General features: G+C 34.9%; 1 protein-coding gene across 7 annotated transcripts in view; it reads left to right on the top strand.

The window, feature by feature from the left end:
* Nucleotides 1–23,243, top strand: part of FUT8 (fucosyltransferase 8) — a 141,118-nt gene that overhangs the window by 109,595 nt on the left and 8,280 nt on the right. For all 7 annotated transcript variants that reach the window (XM_083840451.1, XM_083840453.1, XM_083840452.1 and 4 more), the window contains 3 exons: nt 3,291–3,528; nt 18,832–19,078; nt 20,137–20,313. In XM_083840451.1, the coding sequence (XP_083696577.1) occupies nt 3,291–3,528; nt 18,832–19,078; nt 20,137–20,313 (662 nt within the window). The remainder of the gene's footprint in view (nt 1–3,290; nt 3,529–18,831; nt 19,079–20,136; nt 20,314–23,243) is intronic.

The following is a 23,243-nucleotide window of genomic DNA, read 5'->3' on the forward strand; positions in this document are numbered from 1 at the left end:
AGTCCTAAGACTATTTTTACTCTAGTCAAACAATGACAGGGAACATTCCCAGACACTGGAACATAATATTCTATACTCTTAAATAGTTAGAACAGCTCCTGGCATGCTTTCGACTCATATGAAGTAGTTTTCTCCCAAACAGTTATTTGGCTGTGCTTCAGAGTTAGCATGAGACACTTTATAAATCTGCTTTGTGTGGCTACCCTATTCTAAGAGATTTAGAGAGTTTAATAACATGGGTGCAGTATATTCTATGCCAGCAAGAATAACTATCAAGCACATTTGATTTCCCAGTATGGGTATAGCCTATGTTTATGTGTTTCAGGTTATCATGTTTCTGACAGTTTTGACTTTATTTGATTTTTGCTGCTACTATTGTATGCTAATAATCTGAATGGAAAAATAGCAGAAAATCTAGTTTTGGAGCCACATGTTACATGAAGAAAGTACTGTTGTGTTTCACTATCTTTCAGTGGTTTACATATTTAGCGGACCATGGTTTTGTTTTATTCAAGAGTCACTCCCTGGGAATAAGAAACAGTAATTGAAATCATGGCAAGAATAATTTGTTTGAGAGCATGAGATCTATTTAGTCTTTTGATTTATTTAGAATATATATGACTAGAAATATGGTCTGATCTCATCATTCTCGCTGGTGGTTCCACATAAAATATTGCTGTTTGTTTAAGGGAAAAGTAAATACCCACTCAGTAGTGGGTATTTCCCACTATAGGTATAATCTCCCTCCAAACATTTTCCATGTTTTCACTTTTTTTTTTTAAACACCATTTTACATTAATACTTTCCAGGATTTCAGTCTTTCTCTCTCCCTCTCTCTTTTTGGTTTTAATTAGAGCTAGAAAATTGAGAAAAAGATGTTGCATTTTAAATCATTTATTTAAGATAGCTGGTTTTAATACCATGAGCATTCTCAACATTTTGAGACTAACAGATGCAGAAGAATCTCACACTGTTAGGTAATAATCCAGTCATGGTATTTCTTACTGGTTAAGAAAACTACTGTAGATTACAGTCATCTGCACTGAATTATGTGTTACGTACATGAGGGAAGGCAGTCATCAGTGCAGATACACATATACAGTTGACTTAATACCACTGAGTAACAGGATCTTGGAGTTACCACAGGTAATTCTATGAAAATATCATTTCCATGCTCAACAGTATTTAACAGCGCATCTACATTAAGGATGTACTGTGCAGTTCTAGCCCATTAGTGTCAGGAATGATATAATAAAACTAGAAAACCTGAAGCGGAAAGAAACATGAATGATCTAATATATGAAACTGGCAACTCTGAGAACTAAGACTAATAGGTGAAGATTTCAGTCAAAGAGAACTGAGAAGGGCATGTGACACACAGACGTCTACAAAATCTTGATTACTATGGAGAAAGTGAGTAGGGAACCAGAGTCTGATCTTTTCAGAAGGCATACTACAGTTAAAATTAATAAGACTTAAATATTCAGAGCAGTCAGTCATAATAGTGTGGAATCTGCTTCAGTTTCTTTATTCTTCTTGTAAAGATGTAGTGTCAGCATTTCTCTGGTGAACCATAGATACTAAAAATAACTTTTAAATAATTTTATTTAGAGGCTTATGGTTCCTGTTTGGTATATCTCAGCTAAAATAATTTTTAAATAGATGTAGAGGAGCCATTTTAAATAAGTCTTATGGAGAGAAAGTAGCTACCTAAGTCAGTTATTTAAAAGAAGGCATTCAAGGTTATTCCTTGAAACAGGCAAACCAATGAACATTAATTGAATCCAAGAATAAACACCACCCTGAGCACTAATGCAGTTTTGTAGATCTGCAATGTAATAGGCGATTTCCCAGATGCAGTAAAAAGATGTCAGCCAGACTTCTGTATCTCATTTCTATGTAACTACCTTTCTACGGCCTGTGTACCTCCTTACAAAGTTTGTTAAGTACTAAGAAAAAATTAGGGTGTTAGATTTCTTGCAAAGGAAACCTGGATGTACTACTTGCCTTGCAACCTAGACAGGCAAGGTCATTTGCAGCCTAAAGTACAACTTTTTAGGGGAAGAAGGAGCTGGAAACTGGCAATGCTTAAAAGGTAGAAAATAATTACATATTGCCTTATTTGGGTGAGTCCAGCTGTATCCATTTAGTGGACACCTTCACCACCATCCCTGATGTTTTTTTTCTTAAAACGAAAAACTGAAATGCTGAAGTAACAGTGTGGTTTTTGTTTGTTGATTTTCAGATCAGAGCTGTTGTCCCCTCCTTTACAAATTTCAATCCACAAGTTAGTTTTTTTATTAAGTGTTTTAGGACTTGGACTATTCAGATTATGTTTAAGATCTTAGTTCTCCAGAAGGCGTTTGCTGGATTTTTTAAAAGATCTGATTTGCTCAAAGCTTGAATTATAGAAAATTTCATTTAAAGTCGGTTAGATATGAGAGAGTTTATATTCATGCTTAAATATCAATATTCTGGCAGTATAGCTGAAAACTAACTTTACAACCTAGGGATTTTATAAAAAAGCTTTTTGCAATGCAGAAGTATGTCTAGAGACATGCAAGTATGAATGTATACAGCAAACTACTGTGTTTTACAGAAAGAAAAACTTAGGTAGATTATATCGTTGTTTCATTCACATACCTAAAAATATTTAATGGTTGGTATTTGGTATTCACATCCTACTCACATATGCCTCCTTTGTTGTGGTTTCTTGGATTATAGAAGTATAATAGTACCTTATTTTATAGGTAGTACTTCTATCAATCTGTTCAGCTACGTGTTTTATGTTCTGTATATGGTGTGTAGTAAGTTAGTCTGGGAAGTAGTTCATTAGTAAGTGTTCTATTCTGTAGACAGGTGAAAATTTTCAATTTTTTTTAGAAGTTATGCATACTCATTGAAAAAGAACTAATAAACTTGGAAAAACACCAAAGGAAAATTAAGAAAGCTCATTACAGGCCTGAGAATCATGTTAGTTAAATGTGAACTCTGAGTACAAATGTTACGTTCTTCAAACAGATTTACAAATGAGAAAATAATTTAAAATCTTGAAGGTATTCTATTTTACATTAGGATAGTGGAGTATGCTCAATAACTGTTCATGTTCACTGTGAAGAATTCACATAAAATTTTTATGGAGCTGAAGCTTGCTCATTCATTTTAATGAGATGTAATATAGCAGGAAGACTTGTGTGATTTATGACATTTGACAGTTTTTCACAAAAAAAAGTATGTATGCCTTTGTGTATATCTTCTCTTCAGCTTTACTTTTTCATCCATACTTATAGAACCCGAAGGACTGCAGCAAAGCTAAGAAACTTGTGTGTAATATCAACAAAGGCTGTGGCTATGGTTGTCAGCTTCATCATGTAGTCTACTGCTTCATGATCGCTTATGGCACTCAGCGAACACTCATTTTAGAGTCTCAGAATTGGCGCTATGCTACTGGTGGTTGGGAAACTGTGTTTAGGCCTGTAAGTGAGACATGTACTGACAGATCTGGTACCACCACTGGACACTGGTCAGGTAAGACAACTCAAAAAATTTCTCATTATTATAATTTTTTAATTACAGCTTCTCTCATGTACAACTATTTTAATACTTCCTTTATTGTTATGTGGAACATAACTATGATTGCAGTTGCATACATAAGCATCTTTTAAATTGTATTTATTCAATGTATTTAAAAATAATATACTTATTAAGAGGACTCTAGTGCTTTGGCAGAGATTTTTTACTTAGTTCAAATTTTAGATTTGAGATACAGTCCTTCAGGAGTCTGCATCTGTGTTTTGGGCCAGATATGAGTCCAATTTTTGTGGGAAGAGAATAGTAAATAGAGGCTATTGCTGGTAAACTTTAATATAGCATGTTTGAAATAAAAAGTGAAACAAATACAATAAAAAATAAAAAAGATAATGGTAATCCAATAGGCATTCACACACAACCACACACACCCACACACACCCCAGATTGAAATAACTTCTAATATAAACTAAAGTGACTTGAATTTCAAGTTGTAAAAGTGGCATTGTTAAAGACCTTTCTATTTGTAGATCAGTCATAGAATCATAAAACGGTTTGGGTTGGAAAGGACCTTAAGGATCATCTAGTTCCATCCCTTCTGCCATGGGCAGGGACACATTCCACTAGACCAGGTTGTTCAAAGCCCCATCCAACCTGGCCTTAAACACTTCCGGGGATGGGGCATCCACAACTTCTCTGCGCATACTGTTCCAGTGCCTCATCACCTTCTGCATGAAGAATTTACACCTAACATCTAGTCTAAATCTCCCACCTTTTAGTTTAAAACTGTTCCCCCTTGTCCTATCTGCCTGTATAAAGAATTGCTCTATGTCTTTTTTATAAGCCCCCTTTAAGTACTGAAATGCTTCAGTGAGGTCTTCCCAGAGCCTTCTCTTCTCTGGGCTGGACATCCCCACATCTCTCAGTCTTTCTTCATAGGAGAGGTGCTCCAGTCCTCTGATTATCTTCATGGCCCTCCTCTGGACCCACTCTAAGAGGTCCTCATCCTTCTTGTGTTGAGGGCTCAGACCTGGATGTAGTACCCAAAGTGGGGCCTCATGAGGGCAGGGTAGATGGGGACAATCACCTCCCTGGCTGTGCCTCAGTTGATGCAGCCCAGGATGCTGTTGGCCTTCTGGGCTACAAGCCCTCACTGGTGGCTCATGTTGAGCTTTTCATCCATAAGAACTCACAAGCTTGTCCAGGTCCCTCTGGATGGCATCTCTTCCTTTTGTTCTGTCAACTGCACTGCTCAGCTTGGTGTCATCTTCAAATTTGCTGAGAGTGCGCTCGATCCCATGTGTATATCATTGACAAAGATATTAAACTGTACCAGTCCCAAGGCAGACTCCTGAGGGACACCACTCGTCACAGGCCTCCACCTGGACATGGAGCCATTGACCACCACTCCCTGGGTGAGGCCTTCAAGCCAATTCCTTGTCCACTGAATGGTCCTCCTTTCAAATCCATCTCTCTCCAATTTGGAGATCAAGACGTCGTGTGATCGTGTTGAAGGCCTTACAGGAGTTGAGGTAAATGACATCAGTCATTCTTCCCTTGTCAGCTGATTCAGTCACTCCATCATAGAAGGCCACCAGATTGGTCAGGCACTAGTTATCCTTGGTGAAGCTGTGCTGGCTGTCTCGGATCACCTCCTTGTCTTGCATATGCCTTGACATTGCTTCCAGGAGGATCTTTTTCATGATCTTCCCAGGCACAGAGGTGAGGCTCACTGGTCTGTAGTTCCACAGGTCCTCCTTTCTACCCTTTTAAAAAATGGGGTTGATGTTTCCTTTTCCAGTCACTGGGGACTTCACCTGACTTCCAAGACTTTTCAAACATGATGGAGAGTGGCTTGGCAACTTCATCAGAGAGTTCCCTCAGGACCCTAGAATGCATGTCATTGCGCCCCATGGACTAGTACCTGTTCAGTTTCATCAGGTGATCTTGAACCTGATCTTCGATTACATTGGAGGGACTTTGCTCCTCCAGCCCTCACCTAGAGGTTCAGGGACTCAAGAGACATCTTAGAGGTCTGAAATCAACATTTTTTAGTTTTACAAAATGCAATTTACAGATTGGTGCTTAAACATACTTGTATGTTTACACATTGAGACAGCATTTATACCTTAGTCTGTTCTTCAAAGCTTCAAGATGCTAAAAAACTTTCACTAAAAAATTCTAGTTGGAAATGAGATTTTTTTCCAGAAATTAGGTTTTAGAAATGGTTGAATGTTTTCTAAAAGTAAGTAGATTGAAATGGAAAATGGATATCGAAAATTTCAGCTGAATTTTTACTCATGCTTGGCAAAGTAAGCAACTGAAACAGCCATCTGGACATGGTCTTGGGTAGCCTGCTCAACGTGACCCCAGAATTTAGTTACAGGCAGTTTTGTGAGCCTTGCATTTACTATAATAAGCTATAAACCAATGGAGCACTTAAGCATACACGGCTTAAAAAGACTACATATTTTCACAAAAGTCTTGAAATAGATAATTATTTCCTGCAATATGGGCTCTTGCTGATGAAAGTACAAATAATGTTTGCTTTTAGCTCTCTACATATATTTTTAAATTAGTCTCTACATCTACTTGTTTGAAGGCTGAACATGATCTTGATATGATCAGATTTTTTTCTAATTAATGAATGCCAGTACTTTGAATTTCAGTGCTCCAGAGAGAGAAAACATTCAGCAAAGAAAGACTGCTTCTATGATCCCTACTGGCTAGCCACTAGCACTACAGAGTGTGTTAAATTCTAATCTTCTGAAATGGCGTGATCACTGAGGAAGAATGATACTGACACTTGATCTGTTGTATTATTTCCAGTGTGGCTTCAGTATGAATCTGCAGAGAATACTTAATTGCCAGTAAATTTGAAAGATATTTTATCATCCTGAGGTTTTCTATGTTTTTCTTGTCTCCCCAAATTTGTATAGATTTTGCTCTCATTTTTCTTTTATCCTCTGTCCTCTCAGTAAGTCTGAAATTCTTAACCAAAATTAAAAGGTTTTTCTGCAGAACTGCACCTTTAAGATTTTTTCCAACATATTCTGAAATCAGCATGGCATTTCCTAGATTTTTAAAATAAATATATGAAAATGCATTAAAATTTATCATTAGTTACATTTCTTGTAAACAATATACTCCTACATACAGTACATACAACGCTTTGTATACAAGATTTTAATAAAAGTTGTTTTTAATTATATATATAAAATTATTAAAGTGAATACTTGTAACAGGATATCAGTGTAAATTACAGAAATAGGCCAAAAAGTCAGAAAATATCATTTTAAAGAATTGCTTTCCTATAATTTGCAGACAGTACATAGAATAATAATTGAGTAAATGGTGTTTCTTTCCTATAATGACAAAAATTGTTTAAATCTGTATATTTACCTTTATTTTTATCAATTATATAGACTCTTCGTGACACTTATTTTAGTTGTATTATCAACATCGAGTTTTGAGGTTTCCAAAGTCTATCCTGGGCAAAACAGTTTAGATAGTAATCTCTTCTACACAGAATTAAATGTCTTATATGGTCACTCGGTCCAACCCCCCTGCTAAAGCAGGGCCACCTAGAGCAGGTTTCCCAGGGCCATGACCAGACAGCTTCTGAGTATCTCCAAGCATGGAGACTCCACAGCTTCTCTGGGCAAGCTGTGCCCGTGTTCTGTCACGTACACAGTAAAGAAGTGCTTTCAGATGTTCAGATGGAACCTCTTGTGTTTGAGTTTTTGCCCATTGCTTCTTTTCCTGTCACTGGGCACCACTGAAAAGAGCCTGGCTCCATCTTTTTCATCTTCTTTACAGTCTCCTTTGAGGTATTTCCATGCATTCTCCCTCCCTCCCACCCCCCCCACCGCCCCAGTCATCTCTTCTCCAGGCCAAACAGTCCCAGCTCTCTCAGGCTTTCCTCAAAGGAGAAGTTCTCCAGTCCCTTCATCATCTTCATGACCCTTCAGTGGAGACTTTCTTGTAAGTCCATGTCTCTCTTGTAAGACTAAAGATTAAAACTCTCTTGTAAGAATATTTTGAGCATGAATATTTTTAATTCCTAGGTCATAATGTTCTGTGATCATTGTTAACATGCAAAAAAAAAAAAAAGAGTAGGCCTCATTTTTACTTGCTGATTTATGACAACCGGGTTGCATTCTCCAATAATACATTGAAGGGGGGCTATAAAATAACCAAGTTTAAAAAAAAATAAAGAAGAAACAATACACTAAATGGGAAAAGAAAAGAGATTAAGGACAGGTCAGTATACAGTTAGACTTCATATCTGCATTACATGGTGGACAATGACATTTACATGCTTAAATAACAGTAAGTGCTCCCATAAAGTGCCAAGCCACTAAGATGAAAGATAGCTTGAAAAAGGAAACCTGAAACAAAGTTTCCTGAGGTTACATTTGAATATTGACTTTGCTGTTTCTAGCCTTGGTTTGATCAATGATGAACGTTTTTAAGGCAGGGCTGCCCAGAGGGCAAAAAATGGCAGAGCCGTTCATGTTCAGTACACATCCTCGAGTACTTTGTACAGTCTTGGGCCCCTCAGTACAAGAAGGACATCAAGGCCCTGGAGCATATCCAGAGAAGGGCTACAAAACTGGTGAAGGGCCTGGAACACAAGTCCTGTGAGGAGCGGCTGAGGGAACTGGGGTTGTTTGGTCTGGAGAAGAGGAGGCTCAGGGGAGACCTTATTGCTCTCTACAGCTACCTGAAAGGAAGGTGTGGGGAGCTGGGGGTCAGCCTCTTCTCACGGATAACTAGTGATAGGACTAGAGGGAATGGCCTCAAGTTGCACCACGGGAGGTTTAGGTTGGGAATTGGGAGACATTTCTTCTCAGAAAGAGTGGTCAGGCATTGAAACAGGTTGCACAGGGAAGTAGTGGAGTCACTGTCCCTGGGGGTGTTTTAAGGAAAGGTTGGACTTGGTGTTTAGGGACATGGCTTAGTGGGTGACATTGGTAGTAGGGTGATGGTTGGACCAGAAGATTTTGGAGGTCTTTTCTAACCCTAATGATTTTATGATTCTCTATGATTTGGAGGTAGTGCCAGCTTTCAAGTATTCACTGACCTACAATTTTAAAATATAAATTAACTAATATGCTTATATGTATAATTCAAGACAGAAGATACTGTGGGTACACAAAAATAATTTTTAATTTATTAAAACCAACCAGGCAACAGTAATCAAAAGGACTAAATGAAAATTGCAAACCCAAACCATAAAAAGTTATTGAGAATCTATTGCAATAAACAAACAAACAAACAAAAATTTTATTCCATGAACTAGTTCTTCCTTCACAGTAATTTTCCTTGTACATAAATCCAATGAATATTTTATATTAACCTAAAAAACCTTTTCAACTTCCATACAACTGTATTAATTATGTTTTGTTCCCATACTTCACTTGCAGAATCTTACAAAGGAAATTGATTCATGTCTATTCTAATTCTTAATACCTTTTTTATACACTGACTTCCATTATTTACATTTTAATTCAATCAAATTTATCTTTGGTATGTAGCATTCTGGAGATTGGTGATTTGAGAGAACAGAGCAGAACAGCAAACCGTCCTTTGTTTCAGTTGGATTAATGCAGAAATCAAGCTACTGATATATCACAGTTCTGGTTTTTTTTGTTTGTTTTATTTTGTTTTTTGAAGGTGTTTTGTAAGATTTAACCAGCTGATTTTACAGTTAAGGAAAACACTTCACATATAGAGAGAAATGAGATGGAGGGAGAGAGAGCTTGATCTGTGTTATTGAGCCTACTGTAAGAGATATATTGTCTTTGAGGTCACCGCAAATCTCCTAACAAGAGTTTGAGACGGTTAGAAATGCTGAAAAAGTTCTTTTCTAATGGTTAAAAATTGATTTCTTTAGAGTTGAGCTGTTTTGAAATCCTCTTCTGATTAGAAGTCTGAGTCAAAAATTTCCAGAGTATGCAATACTCAGAAATAATGAAACTGATAGAGGTGAATTTGAAATCATACATTTCAATGTGAAAATCAATAAATGTTTAAAGTAATGCCCAATCAGGTGTAATGAGGCAAAAATTTGAGTATATTTCAAAAGAAGTTACATTCTTTCCTGGTAGAAATTATATATTGTGAGAGACAGGTAAAAGATTTTTGTTCTTTTAAATTTAACTATGTTTAAGCTAGTACTATCACCAGCAGTCCTGATAAAAGTACTATTTGTCTTTTTCATTTTCTTCACTGAATTCATATTACGCATAGAAATTTTTTTTATCATTGCAAGTCAGTATTTAGTGCTGCTTTTTATGAAATGTGCATCAATTACAAAACATAACTTGATGATTTCAGGATGTCAGAGAAACTGAACACTGGGCTTTTTGTAGCTTTCCATTAATTTAAAAAAGTAATTGTGATCTAGTTATGAAACATGAGTATTTCTTTTTTTTCCTGCTAAGAACCAATTCTTCTCATTAACTTTTATTTTCATCCAGCAGTTTCTGTAAGTTCTTCTGATGTAAAACAAGCATAAACAAATGATCTTCAGGACATTGTTAAGAAAATCATTGAGAAAATAACTGGTAATATAATGGAACTGTGCTCCAATATCCATTTGTAGTAAAAAATGCCCCTGGTAAATATATTGGAGGATATTTTTTCCCCTTTGTCCTTCTTTATGAAGGGTTTACTTATATAGATCACCTGTTCATTGCCGCAGAAGTAAAGAGTCAAGGCTTCCTTTTAGCCCTAAAATAAGTTAAACTGAAGCCCAAAAGAACATTATGTTTTATAAATTATTGGTAAGTTCTTGTTATAATCTTTTGCTTGATATGAAAATGTCTGTCAAAAACAAAAGAAAACAACAGCAATAACAAATGTTTAAATTTTATCTAAATATATATTTCATCTAAAGGATATTACTGTAATACCCATGCTATTTTTCTTTTTTTTTGGTTTGATGGGGGATGGTAAAAAAAAAAAAGTGTAAAGAAACTAAATTTATTTAAGATAGGTTATTGTCTGAAAATTGGAAATTGGTGTCTTTATTATTGTTTCTGTTACAGAATCTCCTAAAAGCCTTGTTGTCAGGCAGATTTTCCAGCCTATTTTCCAGGCAGATAGTAAAATAGACTTCAAAATCTTGCAATCAAAATTGAGACCATTCAGATAGACACAGCTGAAAATATTAGTAGGGTGAGTAATTCTATACCTAGTGAAATCAACATGAAAACATTTAACTTGGCTTAATTTTTAAATATAGTATATGGCAACATTATTGATGGTTGTAGTCCCATCCTGCTGTTTAGTAGATTGGCATTCATTGCAAACATTGCAGAGAAATGAAGATACTCACAAAAGTGATTTTTATGCCTGGAGTGGAAGTAGGATCAAGTAGTTATATATAGAAACAGTTTTTGAAAAAGAACAGCATCGTTCTGTTCAGAGAACTGAGAGTAAGAACAAAACAGAAATATTTAGATGGACTTTCGCTTTGAAGGGTCTCCAGGCAAAAGGAGTGGAAGTGCCACAGTCAGAAAATGCCTGCATGATGTCTCATAAGCTTAAATGGTTTGAGTATCAACATATAGGTATTAGTTATCTCCTTAAGCAAGTCATAATTAATTCAGTGTTACTCCATTTGTCCTTTAAATGTTATTCTATTATGTATTTATTGTCAACAGTAAATACATATATATGTTCCCTTCTGTTAAAAAAATGTCAGGGCACTTCAAAGATGAACAAGACACTAAAAACTGAAGAATGCGTATCAAGCTGCTTCTGACGTATGAATTTCTTACCTCTGCTGGGAAGATGATATAGCAATGAATGTTTTTAGTGTCAGTTTTTTTAGATATGAACACAGTAAGAATATCAAGAATGAAATACATTCTTTAAGGAAGAAAAGATAAAAAGATGTTTTTTAAAATTAAATATTAGTATAGATACTCTCTTCAGTTGTTGCAACCTGTACTACAGTAGCACACACTTCACTATGTGATATTTTTAAGCCCCAGCCATCTTTATTACTGCAGTCTTTAGTCATTATTCAACATTATTTTTTTAGGTTAAAATTCACTTTGTGTAGTTCTTCGCTTGCTATTTTGTCAGTCTAGGAAAACTTTTCAGACTGAGGATAGTTTTCCAACACATTTTTAGGCACAACTTTGCAATTAGGATTACTCTGACCTTAAAACCCCTGCCCTGTTTAAGAAATTTGGCTTATATGGCTTGTTTTTTGGTATACTACTTGTCAACATTTTTTAGATACAGGGGAAGTTTAGCTGTAGGTACGACAACTAAATAGGAGCAAAAAAGGATCAGAAGTGACTGGCCACTTCTCCAAGAGAAAATCATTCAAGAGAAATCATTTCAAGTGAAAAAGGTGCATTGATCTTCTACCTACATAGCAAGTACATTATTTTGTTAACATTTCATGTGAAACAGTGTTCATTTAATATTCCTAGGGAAAAAAACAAACAAACAAACAAACAAAAAAAAAAACAAAAAACACAGCTTTATTAGAATCTCATCATTTTGGTATTAAATATCTACTGGATACCATCTAACATGTTTTGAAGAGAAATCATTAGAACCTATTTTCCTTTATCTGCTATTGCATAAATCCCAAGACAAATCTCAAAAACATAGTTATTTTCTTTGCAAGTGCCCTTAACTGCTCTAAGAAGCAGTATTATTTTTTTATAAAAGCTTCTAGTAGTGTGCAAATTAATGATACTTTGTTACTATAGTAGTTGTGGAGAAAAATGTTGTACTTAAATGGGAGTTATATTCCTTGTTATTGATTCTTCCATTACATTTTTCCCTTACTTTTTTTGGGAAATGCAAAATTCTGTCTTCAGACCACTTGAAAATAGCCATACACTTTATGACTGAAGACCAGAGAAATTTCCTTTTCCATTATTACAGAATTACCCTCTTTATTTTCCTCCCTTTTACGTTAGCACACTATGGAAGTAGAATGTGTCCCCATTTCTATCAGTTTCTTCCAGCTACTCTGTTGAGGTGAAGTGTGCCTCACTGCTATGAATTTCCAACACTATAGCAGTTTTATTCTGTACTGTTTTATTTATGATCAACTAAAACATCTTTTTGTCTATGTGCACCTTGAGGGTTATGTTCCATCTGGACTTGCACATGAAGGCATTTTTACTAATTCATTGGAAGATATGCTCTTAGGGAGTGTTCCAAGTGTTTAAATGTAGGACAAAACAAGATTGTAGGCTGAAGTTATAAACCATTAGCTCAAAAAGGCAATAAATGTCTTTTCTAAATAGGGAGCACTTAGCCGCTAGATGCCTGGGCAGCCAACTCCAGATATTAAACCCCATTTTCATGACCTGTTGAGAACTTACAGGTCCCCTAAAATATAGGTTGTTTTGTTTTTTTGCCTACCTAAAAATGTTACGGACTTGTATGCACGTCCAGTTAGCATATGCATGACAGAGATCAGTCCCTGCAGATAAGTCCCTGCAGCTGTTAAAAGATTATTAGAAAAGAAAGCTGTTTATCATCTATTCCAGAAAAGACAACCTAATATGCAAAGAAAGTATTTGGAAGTACCTTTGGTTATATAGTAATTAACATTAGACTCAATCGTCTTCAGTGGAATTACTTCAAATTAAATCTGAAAACAGTTTTTGTCAATATTTCTGTAGAGATCTTTTCTATATGTTTTTCTAAGTCATTTCAGCTATCCCTGTGTAAGATCTTACCTTTAAATTGTCAGCTCTGTCAACTGTTTGGGTGAATGAATAAACCTGTATAACATGTCAAAACAACCTTTGCATTGTAAATATATATTTGCCTTTGCAAATGTATTTTTTGTCACATTTTCCAGTAGTCAGTGAGCTTGAACTCTTCTTGGATAGGTACCATTTTCATATAGGCTGTTTAGAAGAAATGGGACATGGTTCAAAAGCAGTTTGAATATATAAAGATAAAGGGAAAATAAATTACTCTTAAGCTTCTTGGGTTCTACTTAGTTTGATTGTCCACTGAAAATACCTTAACTCACTGATATTTGAAGTCAATTTGTGGAATCACAGTCTTCATCTATAAACTTTTCAGTTGGCATGCTGGGTATCTAAACAAGTGTGGAAGGGAAAATCTTTACCTTATCATATTCTCTCAAAGTGACATGGCGATGGCCAAAACAGCTTCTAATATGTAAGTGATAAGAGTGATTTGAAAATATAGTTCCTCATAACATAGTCCATCTGAGCGTATGGGAATGGAGGCCCTAAAGGCAATTCGTAGGTACTGCTGCTGTAGTTTTGCTTGCTATTTTGGAGGCAGAAATGGACATGCCCAGTTCATGTTTTCATTAGGTCCAAGAGAGACAACATACAGCAAAATCTTGTTAGTTATTAGGACAGTAAGATCACTGCTTATGTTGCATTTTTGGTTATATGTGGGATTTTCAAAGAACCAAAATGACATGGGAAAATAAATACTATTGAAAGTCAATGAATGGAACTTATGTTACAAGACATACTGGTAGTTTAAGAGCTCTGGAAGTTAGTACTTTGCTGGAGCAGAAATTAGTCAACCAGCAAAGATTTTCCGTTTGGTAAGACTGATAAACTAGTATCCTTGGCAGAGAATTTTTTTAGCTGTTTCCTGAGAGAGCAAATGTTTTGTCATCATGCTGTACCTTCCTATTTGCTACTTTCTTCTTCTAACTTCCTACGACTTCTGAATATTGGACCAATTTTAGCTAAATTTGACAGAAAGCAATAGGTTTTGTTAAGATCCATTAAGGGTCTTCAAAATAGGTAGCCTGGGTATGTGCATGCAGCCACAGAAGCCAATATTCAGACCAACAAGCAAGTAAGAAGCAGTGACAGACTGATCACAAATGTCACTTTTCAACAGGCAAGTGGTAGAGATTGGTACGAGACATCGGAGCCCCTGCAGGTAGTTGCAGGAGTTGTGCAAAGAGAGGAGAGGAGAGGAAAGCATGCAGGAAAAGCCTTGCAAGTTCTGGGTTGAAAAAAGTAATAAAACATATGTTGGTATATTTGAAAGCATTTGGGTTTATTCCCTATTGAAGCTATCAAGAATCAGCTACTTGGGATGACAAATAGCACAACACTACCCATATGGCATATAAATCCTGCAAAAAAAAAAAGCCTGTATTTTCAGTTTCTTTAAAACTGAATTGCACCAAATTTATTCAAGACCTGCATGCTTAGAAATGTTTGGTTAGATAAAGAATAATTTAAAAAAATGGTAAATGGAATCCAATTTCAAAAACTTCTTATTAAAAATGTACAATGCAAAATCTTAGAAATAAAGCAAATAAAAATACAACTTGTACTATGACAAAATAGGATTCGTTATCTCATTTTAATTCCACTTTATAATTCAAACACGGCATAAAGTTCTTAATCGGTGACTCTCATAATAATGTTTGGAAATGTCCAAAAGAGAGTTATAGGAGATGTAGTCTGCAGCACAGAACAAATAAAAGAAGAAGAAAATACTTTTCCTTTCTTCTGAACTAGCTGATGATTCAGAAATAGCAGAACACACCAGAACATTGCGTAGTTTCTATTAGATATGTTTTTGTCTGCTTTGCAACAAAAAACGTTAAAATATCATTGAAGTTGATGAACCATGAACCTGCTGTCTTTGCAGTAGCCTGTAAGACAATGAGGAGCCTTGTGAGAATTCAGCACAGTCCCTCTCACCATATTATCTTATGCTAATCTGAACAGCATTCCTAGCACTCTGACACCTCTTATATGATTGAATTTAGAATTGCTCCCTCAGAGTGAGGATTCAAACTGGCAGCAGGTCTTTCAGGTTGCTACTTAAGAAGAGCTGTGATTAGAGTCCTATGCAAGTTGATATCACCTCAAAGAAATCCTTATTATAAAAACAGAAAAGCAATGAAGCTATTCCATTTTTATCAGAGTTTGGTTGGTTTTGATTCTAGCAACACAAACTCAAATTAAATTGAAATTCTCATTTAAACAACATAAATGTCCTTAGCACAATGTTCATAGCATCCTTTTAAGTGCTGCTTCTTGAAAGACTACTGTGGAAGTAGATGATGAATTTTGAGATAATGAGAGAATGTATAAAGTGCTCAAACAGTCTTTTCTGTTAACCAGTAGTATTGATTGTTACTTGGAATAAGGACAACATTTTCCAATGGAAAGTAATTTACACCCAACAAAAACGTCCATCCAAATACAGCTCTGAGCCGGTATTCAGATGGAAGCAAGTCGGAATGTATGACAAATTGTGAGCCAAACCAACATTTTTTAGTCTTCAAAGAAATTGGTATAAAATATACAAATATACAAAAGGATCTAAATGGGATTTAGGTTAGGAATACTAATACTAAATCTGAAAAGCGTACAGGCAGTAAGTTTATGTCAAATCACAAAAAGTCCTGTGAGCTATAAAGTAAGCAATTAAGGCACGTTGGGATATTGTGGTGAAATGTTATGCTTCATATAACAAACACAGTGGATTTCAGTATTTAAAAAGTAATCAGTGGGACCCCTGCAAGCTGAAACTGTGTATTACTGATCTGTTGTCAACATATGAAAAAATGGTGAAGAAGAACTAGATGGTTCAACTGGCATGGGTTCTTTAAATAAAATCCAGTTTCTTTACAAGTCAGAATCACAGAATGGCTGAGGTTGGAAGGGACCTTTCAAGATCATCAAGTCCAACACCCCTGCCAAGCGGATCACCTAGAGCACGTTGCATAGGATCTTATCTGGGCGGGGTTTGAATATCTCCAGAGAAGAAGACTCCACAACCTCAAAGTCCTCAGTTTTCCTCCAGAGTATTATGTTATGATAAGAGTAATATAAATATTGTAGTACTTTGTGATTATTACAAAGACGTGATCTTTTGGTTATCCAGGAAAGGAAAAATTGATTAAGTCACAGAAATTTGGAGGACAATTATGTGGGTAAATACAAACTGAGAAATAGCACCTTGAATCACATGAAAATTAGATAAGCTATAATTAGCATTATAGGGGAAAATTTTGGCAGCTATAAAAGCAAAATGAATCACATCGTAAAAAGTAGCTAGAAAGACTACTGAAATGTAGGTGACCTATTAACAACTCCAGAGGTGTCTTCCAACCTAAGTAATTCTATGATTCTGTGATCAAATGTCAAAGTTGGTCTTGAACTGAGCAGGAAATTGGACCGGATTGGCCTGTGATTGACATGATTCTGTGATTTGAACTATCAACATGAGAAAAAGACAGATTATTACCTTTTATGGCATGATGCATTATTTAACTGATTTCAACTTGCAAGTAGAAGAATGAACATTTTAAGATTTAGAGAATGCATATCTAAAACTAGTGAAATCTTTGTTTAAGTAGATCATTTTAATCCAACTTAAGTCTTCAGAACAGCTACAATTTGTATCAATCAACAAGGCTTCTGAATGGTTTTTAATGTATATGCTTACCTATTAATCCGCGTTTTGTTTATTTACTATATCATTAATGTTGAAGATAGGGTAAGGCGAGCTCTAGATTTATAATAATCTTGCCTATTAGGGATCTTCCTACAAACACTGAAAGTTTTGTTTAGAATGCTGCAGAAGCACCAGATTTAGCACTTCCATGGCTTCAGGCTATATTTATTTATTGCAGCTTTCTGAAGATGTACCGCTGAACTATCATCTATCTAATTATAAGCAAACTCAAATGGTCAATATTTTTACTAAATGTTTTCCTGTAAGCGTGATATAACACATATTAAAAATATGAATTGCCTTCTTGAATTAAGAAGTATCATCCATACCTGCAGTACGTATTCTGTGGGAAATTATTCTAAAAGATGCCTTCATAGTGGTGTCATGCAGCACAGTGATGTTTTATTAACATTTATGAAGACAAATTTTCCAAATCTATTAAAACTTAATTGCAAGTATACCTAAACATTACAAATAAGGCCCTTATTTAAATAAGTGTTTCTCAGAGAATTACTGCTGAATCTTGACTAGTTTTGGTAAGCCCTCTTGTATTAGTGTAATGTCCAGAAAATGTATGACTTAATCATGCAATTGTCTTATTTCTGGGACTTTGTCACAAATATACTGGAATGACTTTTAGTGCATACAAAAGTTTTGTAACCTTAGTGATATCTAACTGTTCTTAAAATAATGAGACTCATTATCTTTGCACTGAATTGATTTTGTCAGCCAATAGGTTTACTTGGTCATCTGCAGTTAAGTGAGTTTGATTTGCTTATATGTAAAACAGTTTTCTTTCCTGGATGGTAAGCACTTAAGCAGAGAACGAACCATCTTTGCCAGGAACCACTGCAAGAAATGAAAATATTCTTTTAGATGAAATGAACTGAGGAGAAGTTTTATCTGAAACATTCAATGTTTCAAAAATGTAATGCTTTATATTATGTTGCCATTTATTGACATTATTTATTTCAGTGTATGAAAATGCCTTTGAATTATCAGTTATGTAGATACTTACGTTGGAGTAATTTGTAAAAACTAATTTAAAAATGTTTAAGGACAATCTAGCCTTGAATGAAAGTCCCATCTAAAATGTCTGTATGTTCTGTTTTAGTTGGTATTTTAAAGATAACAAATTCTTATCTTTAAGTAAATCACATACTTTTATAGTGCTTGGATATTTTCCTTGATCTATGTAGTTTGCTACTTACACTCATAGTTTAAGTTCTTCAAGACAAGAATTGTCTCTCTGTCAGTAGAATAGCTAATTCAGTGCTTCTAATGACATCTGAAATGCTGAGATTTGCTATGTTAAAATGTATTCAAAAAGTTGAAGGTAAACAAAAAATACTCATATAAAAAAAGAGCAGTGCTATATAGTTGTTATTTTTTTAAACAGTTTCTTATGCTAAAGGTATTTTGTTGTTGTTGTTGTTTTCCCCCTGAAACTGAATTTAAGCATTTTAAATAACAAGTTACCTCCAAGTAAGCCTTAGCACACAGTAATGCTGTAGTCATGTATATATGAAACAAAAAGTATGAATATATGAACAGGAGTGCTACTTATATTTTATTTATTTCCAGCTGCTAAGAATCGAAAGACCTTCAACACTGTTCTATTGGGATAGATTGCTAGATACAGTTTATACATAACTCTAGTCTGAAACTGTGTTTCTTCTAATGTTGTTTTTGAAAAAGTAGAGAAAGGGTTTTGTAGTCTTTTTGAAGCTGAAGCTACTGTTTAACTGATATGGTTGGGATGTTACAAGTCAATAGTAGAGCTTATTAATGAAGTAAACTAAATGACTCATCCTTGTATGTATTTTAAAACAGGTGAGGCTAATGATAAGGATGTTCAGGTGGTGGAACTTCCCATTGTTGACAGCTTGCACCCACGGCCACCTTATTTACCATTGGCTATCCCTGAAGACCTGGCTGATAGGCTAATTCGTGTACATGGGGATCCTGCAGTGTGGTGGGTCTCACAGTTTGTCAAATACTTGATTCGTCCACAGCCTTGGTTAGAAAAAGAAATAGAGGAAGCTACAAGGAAACTTGGTTTCAAACATCCAGTAATTGGGTGGGTATTATTTTCTGTTCAATTGCCTGTGCTTTGATATGTGTATATAGTTATTCCTGTTCATAAGGAATTGTTTTATGATGGTTGTCCAAGAGCCTCAAGTGTTTTGAGGGGACAGAGGGTGCTTTCTAGATGAAGTAATTGTTTCTTAACTGTGTGTAATATAAATTGATCACAAGTATTTCTTCAAAGCATACTTCTAGACCTGTAGTTGGAAAGCGGTGTATAAAAGGAGACTCAATAGAAGGTTTGTTTAAGCATCCTTTGATATTTAGAAATGTAATACAGAATTTCATTCATGGAGTTGCCTTACAGTTTGTATTGTAGACGCTTTTTCATCTGTGTCTTCTTTTCAAGTGACCGTAGTTTTTATAGTTGAGGGAAAAAGGCTAAGCCGACATTTTACATGCCACCATACACAACTAATTTTATTGTCAGCTGCAACTGAACGTGGTATTTGCCTTTCTTGATAGTGTTTTAAGTGTTGTTAGCAGCAGCTTTGGATTGGAAAGGACTGTAGGGGAAGATGTGGGGAGCAGGAAAGCACCTATGGTCAATAAAGAACAGCTTATGGAAGAGAGAGTTTACTGTCATGTAGCGTGAAAAATTTTGCTAATGCTTACTTTATCATATTTTTCCTTCAATCTTTTTTTTTTTTTTGTAGGAGTTCTATCCAAGTGTTAGTTCTTCTACTTGTGTTTGACCATAGACCTGGTAGGCTACTGGCAGATCTTGAAGACTTTTTAGGTTTCATGCATATGAGGAAGACGTTTTAACTACCTTCATTCAATCCCTGCCTTGTAGTCAGTGTCCCAATATACCCATGACACAAACATTCCAATTTTGATTGTTACCTGTATTGAACAATTTTTATCTGACTACACCCTGTATGTTTTAATTAAGTCTTCTTCATTCCTTTCTTTCAGTTATCCTTTGCCTTCTTTACAAGATAATTATGTTGCTTCCAAGAGGTGGCTGACAGTGAACTTCATGTTAAAAATTTTCAGATACGTTTCAGATTTTGCAGTTGTTAATGCCTAATTTCTGCTCTTTCCCAGTGTTCATGTTCGAAGGACAGACAAAGTAGGAACAGAAGCAGCATTTCATCCCATTGAAGAATATATGGTGCATGTTGAAGAGCGGTTTGAACTTCTTGCTCGCAGAATGCACGTTGATAAAAAAAGAGTGTATTTAGCTACAGATGACCCTTCATTGTTGCAAGAGGCCAAATCCAAGTAAGATGAATTATGTATATATTACAGTTTGTTCCTTCTGGTTACAATTACAGTTTACAGTTTCTGGCTATTGTTGGCACAGATCTTGGTATCATTATTTTTCCTGTCATTTATAGGGTTAAGATTGCATTTCAGCTTCCAGAGTTTCTGATTTTTCTCTTAGAAATTCTTTTTTGGATGATTTTTTTCCCCAAGTATGTTGAAATATAAAGCTTAATTCTAGACTTCACCTAGAATGACTATCTAAAAACAACCCAATGGTCTAAAAGGGAAGTAAAATACAATTTTAATGTATTAATATAAATAATAAACACATTAAACTTCTATTAGAACATACGTATTAAAAAGAAGCTGTTTTGGAATAATATTACAAACTAGTTAATGTATTAAGAAGTTTCATCTGTCCAAACAATACCTTTCTGTGAACAGTTGGTCTGTGAGTTGGACTCAATCATCCCTGTGGTTCCTTTCTAACTCAGGTTATTCCATGATTCTAGTTGCCAAACAAATTTTTAAAAGTTAGTTGAAAAACTCCTCAAAACTCTTTGGAAAGGTTTCTATATTCACTAATTATTAGACATGTTTTCTTCACACTACCCATTGAATAAATGTAAAGTTTGTCCTTAAATGTATGTGGGTTTCTTGGTCTGTACAACTGTCTTGGTCCCTTTTTTGTTTTCTGTCCTCTTCTATCTCTTTAGAACATGGCTGTAACAACTTGTCCTAGCTATATGACATCCCTGTCTATTGTAGCAAATTTAACTCTTTAAACCTGGAAATGTATACTATGCATCCAAACATGGCCTATATTTTCCTGTGCAAACTTATTGTTAAGTTGCATATTTTTCCAGGTGTTACTGAGATGGTAAAACCTACTGTTTAGTAAAAGAAAGCAGATGCATATGGAAGAATTATATTCCTTGAGGTGTTCATGGCATATAAACAATTTCACAAATGCTTACTGCTCTGACTGTGGAAACTAGGATGAACTTCAGATCCACTGAGTTTAAACGTATTTGTTACTGAGTACAGATTAATATGTTTTCCTTTTGAGTGCTATTTATTTGTCTGTCTACTAAATAGCACCAATTTCTATTTTCAAACTTTTTGTCTCTTGAGCAAAAGAATATGTGATTTTTTTTCTTTTAAGCAAGGAAATTAAGTTTTTTTAAATTAAGGTAACTTGAAAATGGCAGGTTTTGAACCGTTTTATTTTGTTAGACATGCTTGGAAAAAATATTTAAGATAACATACTGGATTACAAATCTTCTATGGCATATACAAGGTAAGCAGAAAATGTTATTTTGTAATAGAGGAATTATCTACAGCATTGCAAACCTGTGTATTATAGATGTGCTACTTCTATTTTTCTTTCATTTCTAAAAGGTGGCTGTTTAAAATTAATGGAGTTTTGAAAAAATTAAATGAACACGTACAACTCCACAGATGATGGCATTCTAATCCTTCCTTTTTTGTATATGTGGAAACAAGAACAGCAGCAGAAACAATTACGATAGCATAACATTGAAAATACATATCTGAACAATGGAAAGACAGGCAATACAAGGTTGAGGTTGTAATATTTAATGAATTACGTTTTCCTAAATAATTTTAATTACTGTTTGTAACATAACAAAACTCGATATTGCATTGACAGTCTTAGTTATGCATTTTTTTGTTGTTCAACTTTAAATTGTTAGCACTGTTTAGCTCTGTGAATAATAATAAGATGCACTACCAATGCAATCATATTGTGCCAAGCCCTCTGTAAAAACAAAACCTAATAGTAGAATTGTGACTTAGTAAAACAGTACTGAATTTTAAGTATTGCAGTTTTTATGGTAGTTCAAGGTACATTCTAAATCACGTTCTTATTGAAATATGAATAGATACAGCCTATTAGTATAGCAATTCTTTTGTATTCTTTTTAATAAGTCATAGAGTCTGTGAATTGTGAAGATTTTTCTTTTGTGTGTATTCTTGCTGAGGTTTCATTGCGATGTGGTTTACACTGAAACATAATTTTCCAAGTTTCTTGCATGCAACAGCTGTTTGCAATAGAGCAGAAGACATCTGAAATCTCCTGTGATAGAAGGCAGGGTCCAATATGGTACTTCATCATTTAAGGATATCTGAACTCAGGTTAAGGTCCAGCTTTGGGAATAATGAACCATTTTTTTCCTTTACTTGGGAAGAAAGCTACAAATTACTTGATGCTTGACCAAAAAAAAAAAAGTTCTAGTCATGCTGCTTTGATCAAAACAACTGTCACACTGTACTTCAATAACTTAAGTTGTGTTTATTATTTGGTGCAGTAATATTGGTAAGTAATAGAACTTCTCTTTACGTGAGAGTGATTAACCATCAAACAGTGTTGGCATTTAATGAAAATTTAGCTACCATACACATGGATAGGCATTTTCTTTCTATTAAGATAAGTATTTCAAAGTATTGATAGTCATGAAAACATTAATATTCTGACTTGCAGCCAGATATCTACCCACTGCAAGTACAAGTAGGAAATACAGTGGAGTCAGTAATATCGGTTTGTAGGAGTAGAGTGTTTCTTTGTGTTGTTTTTTTGTGTGTGCGTGTGTGTGTCTTGATTTAAAAAAAAAAAAAAAATCCCAAAACACCCAACAAAAAAAAAAAGCAAAACACCATGATGTAGAACATGATTAGAGAGGAGCCATAATGATTACGGAATTAAATAACTCTGGTAAGCAGAGGTCATGGCATTTCTTATGGATAGTGGTATGTTAGGGATGCTGTAAATTGCTTGTTCTTTGGCTGATCTAAAAGTTTTCAAATGCAAACTTTTTAATTTTCTATGTATTTCTAGTCTATATTATTATTGACAGCATCTCTCTTTAAGGTAGTGTGTTCGAAATAGTGCAGCTGAACATGCCTACAAAATAATAAGGAATATT

The sequence above is a fragment of the Anser anser genome (genome assembly GCF_964211835.1).
Source record: "Anser anser genome assembly, chromosome: 5".
NCBI lineage: Eukaryota > Metazoa > Chordata > Aves > Anseriformes > Anatidae > Anser > Anser anser.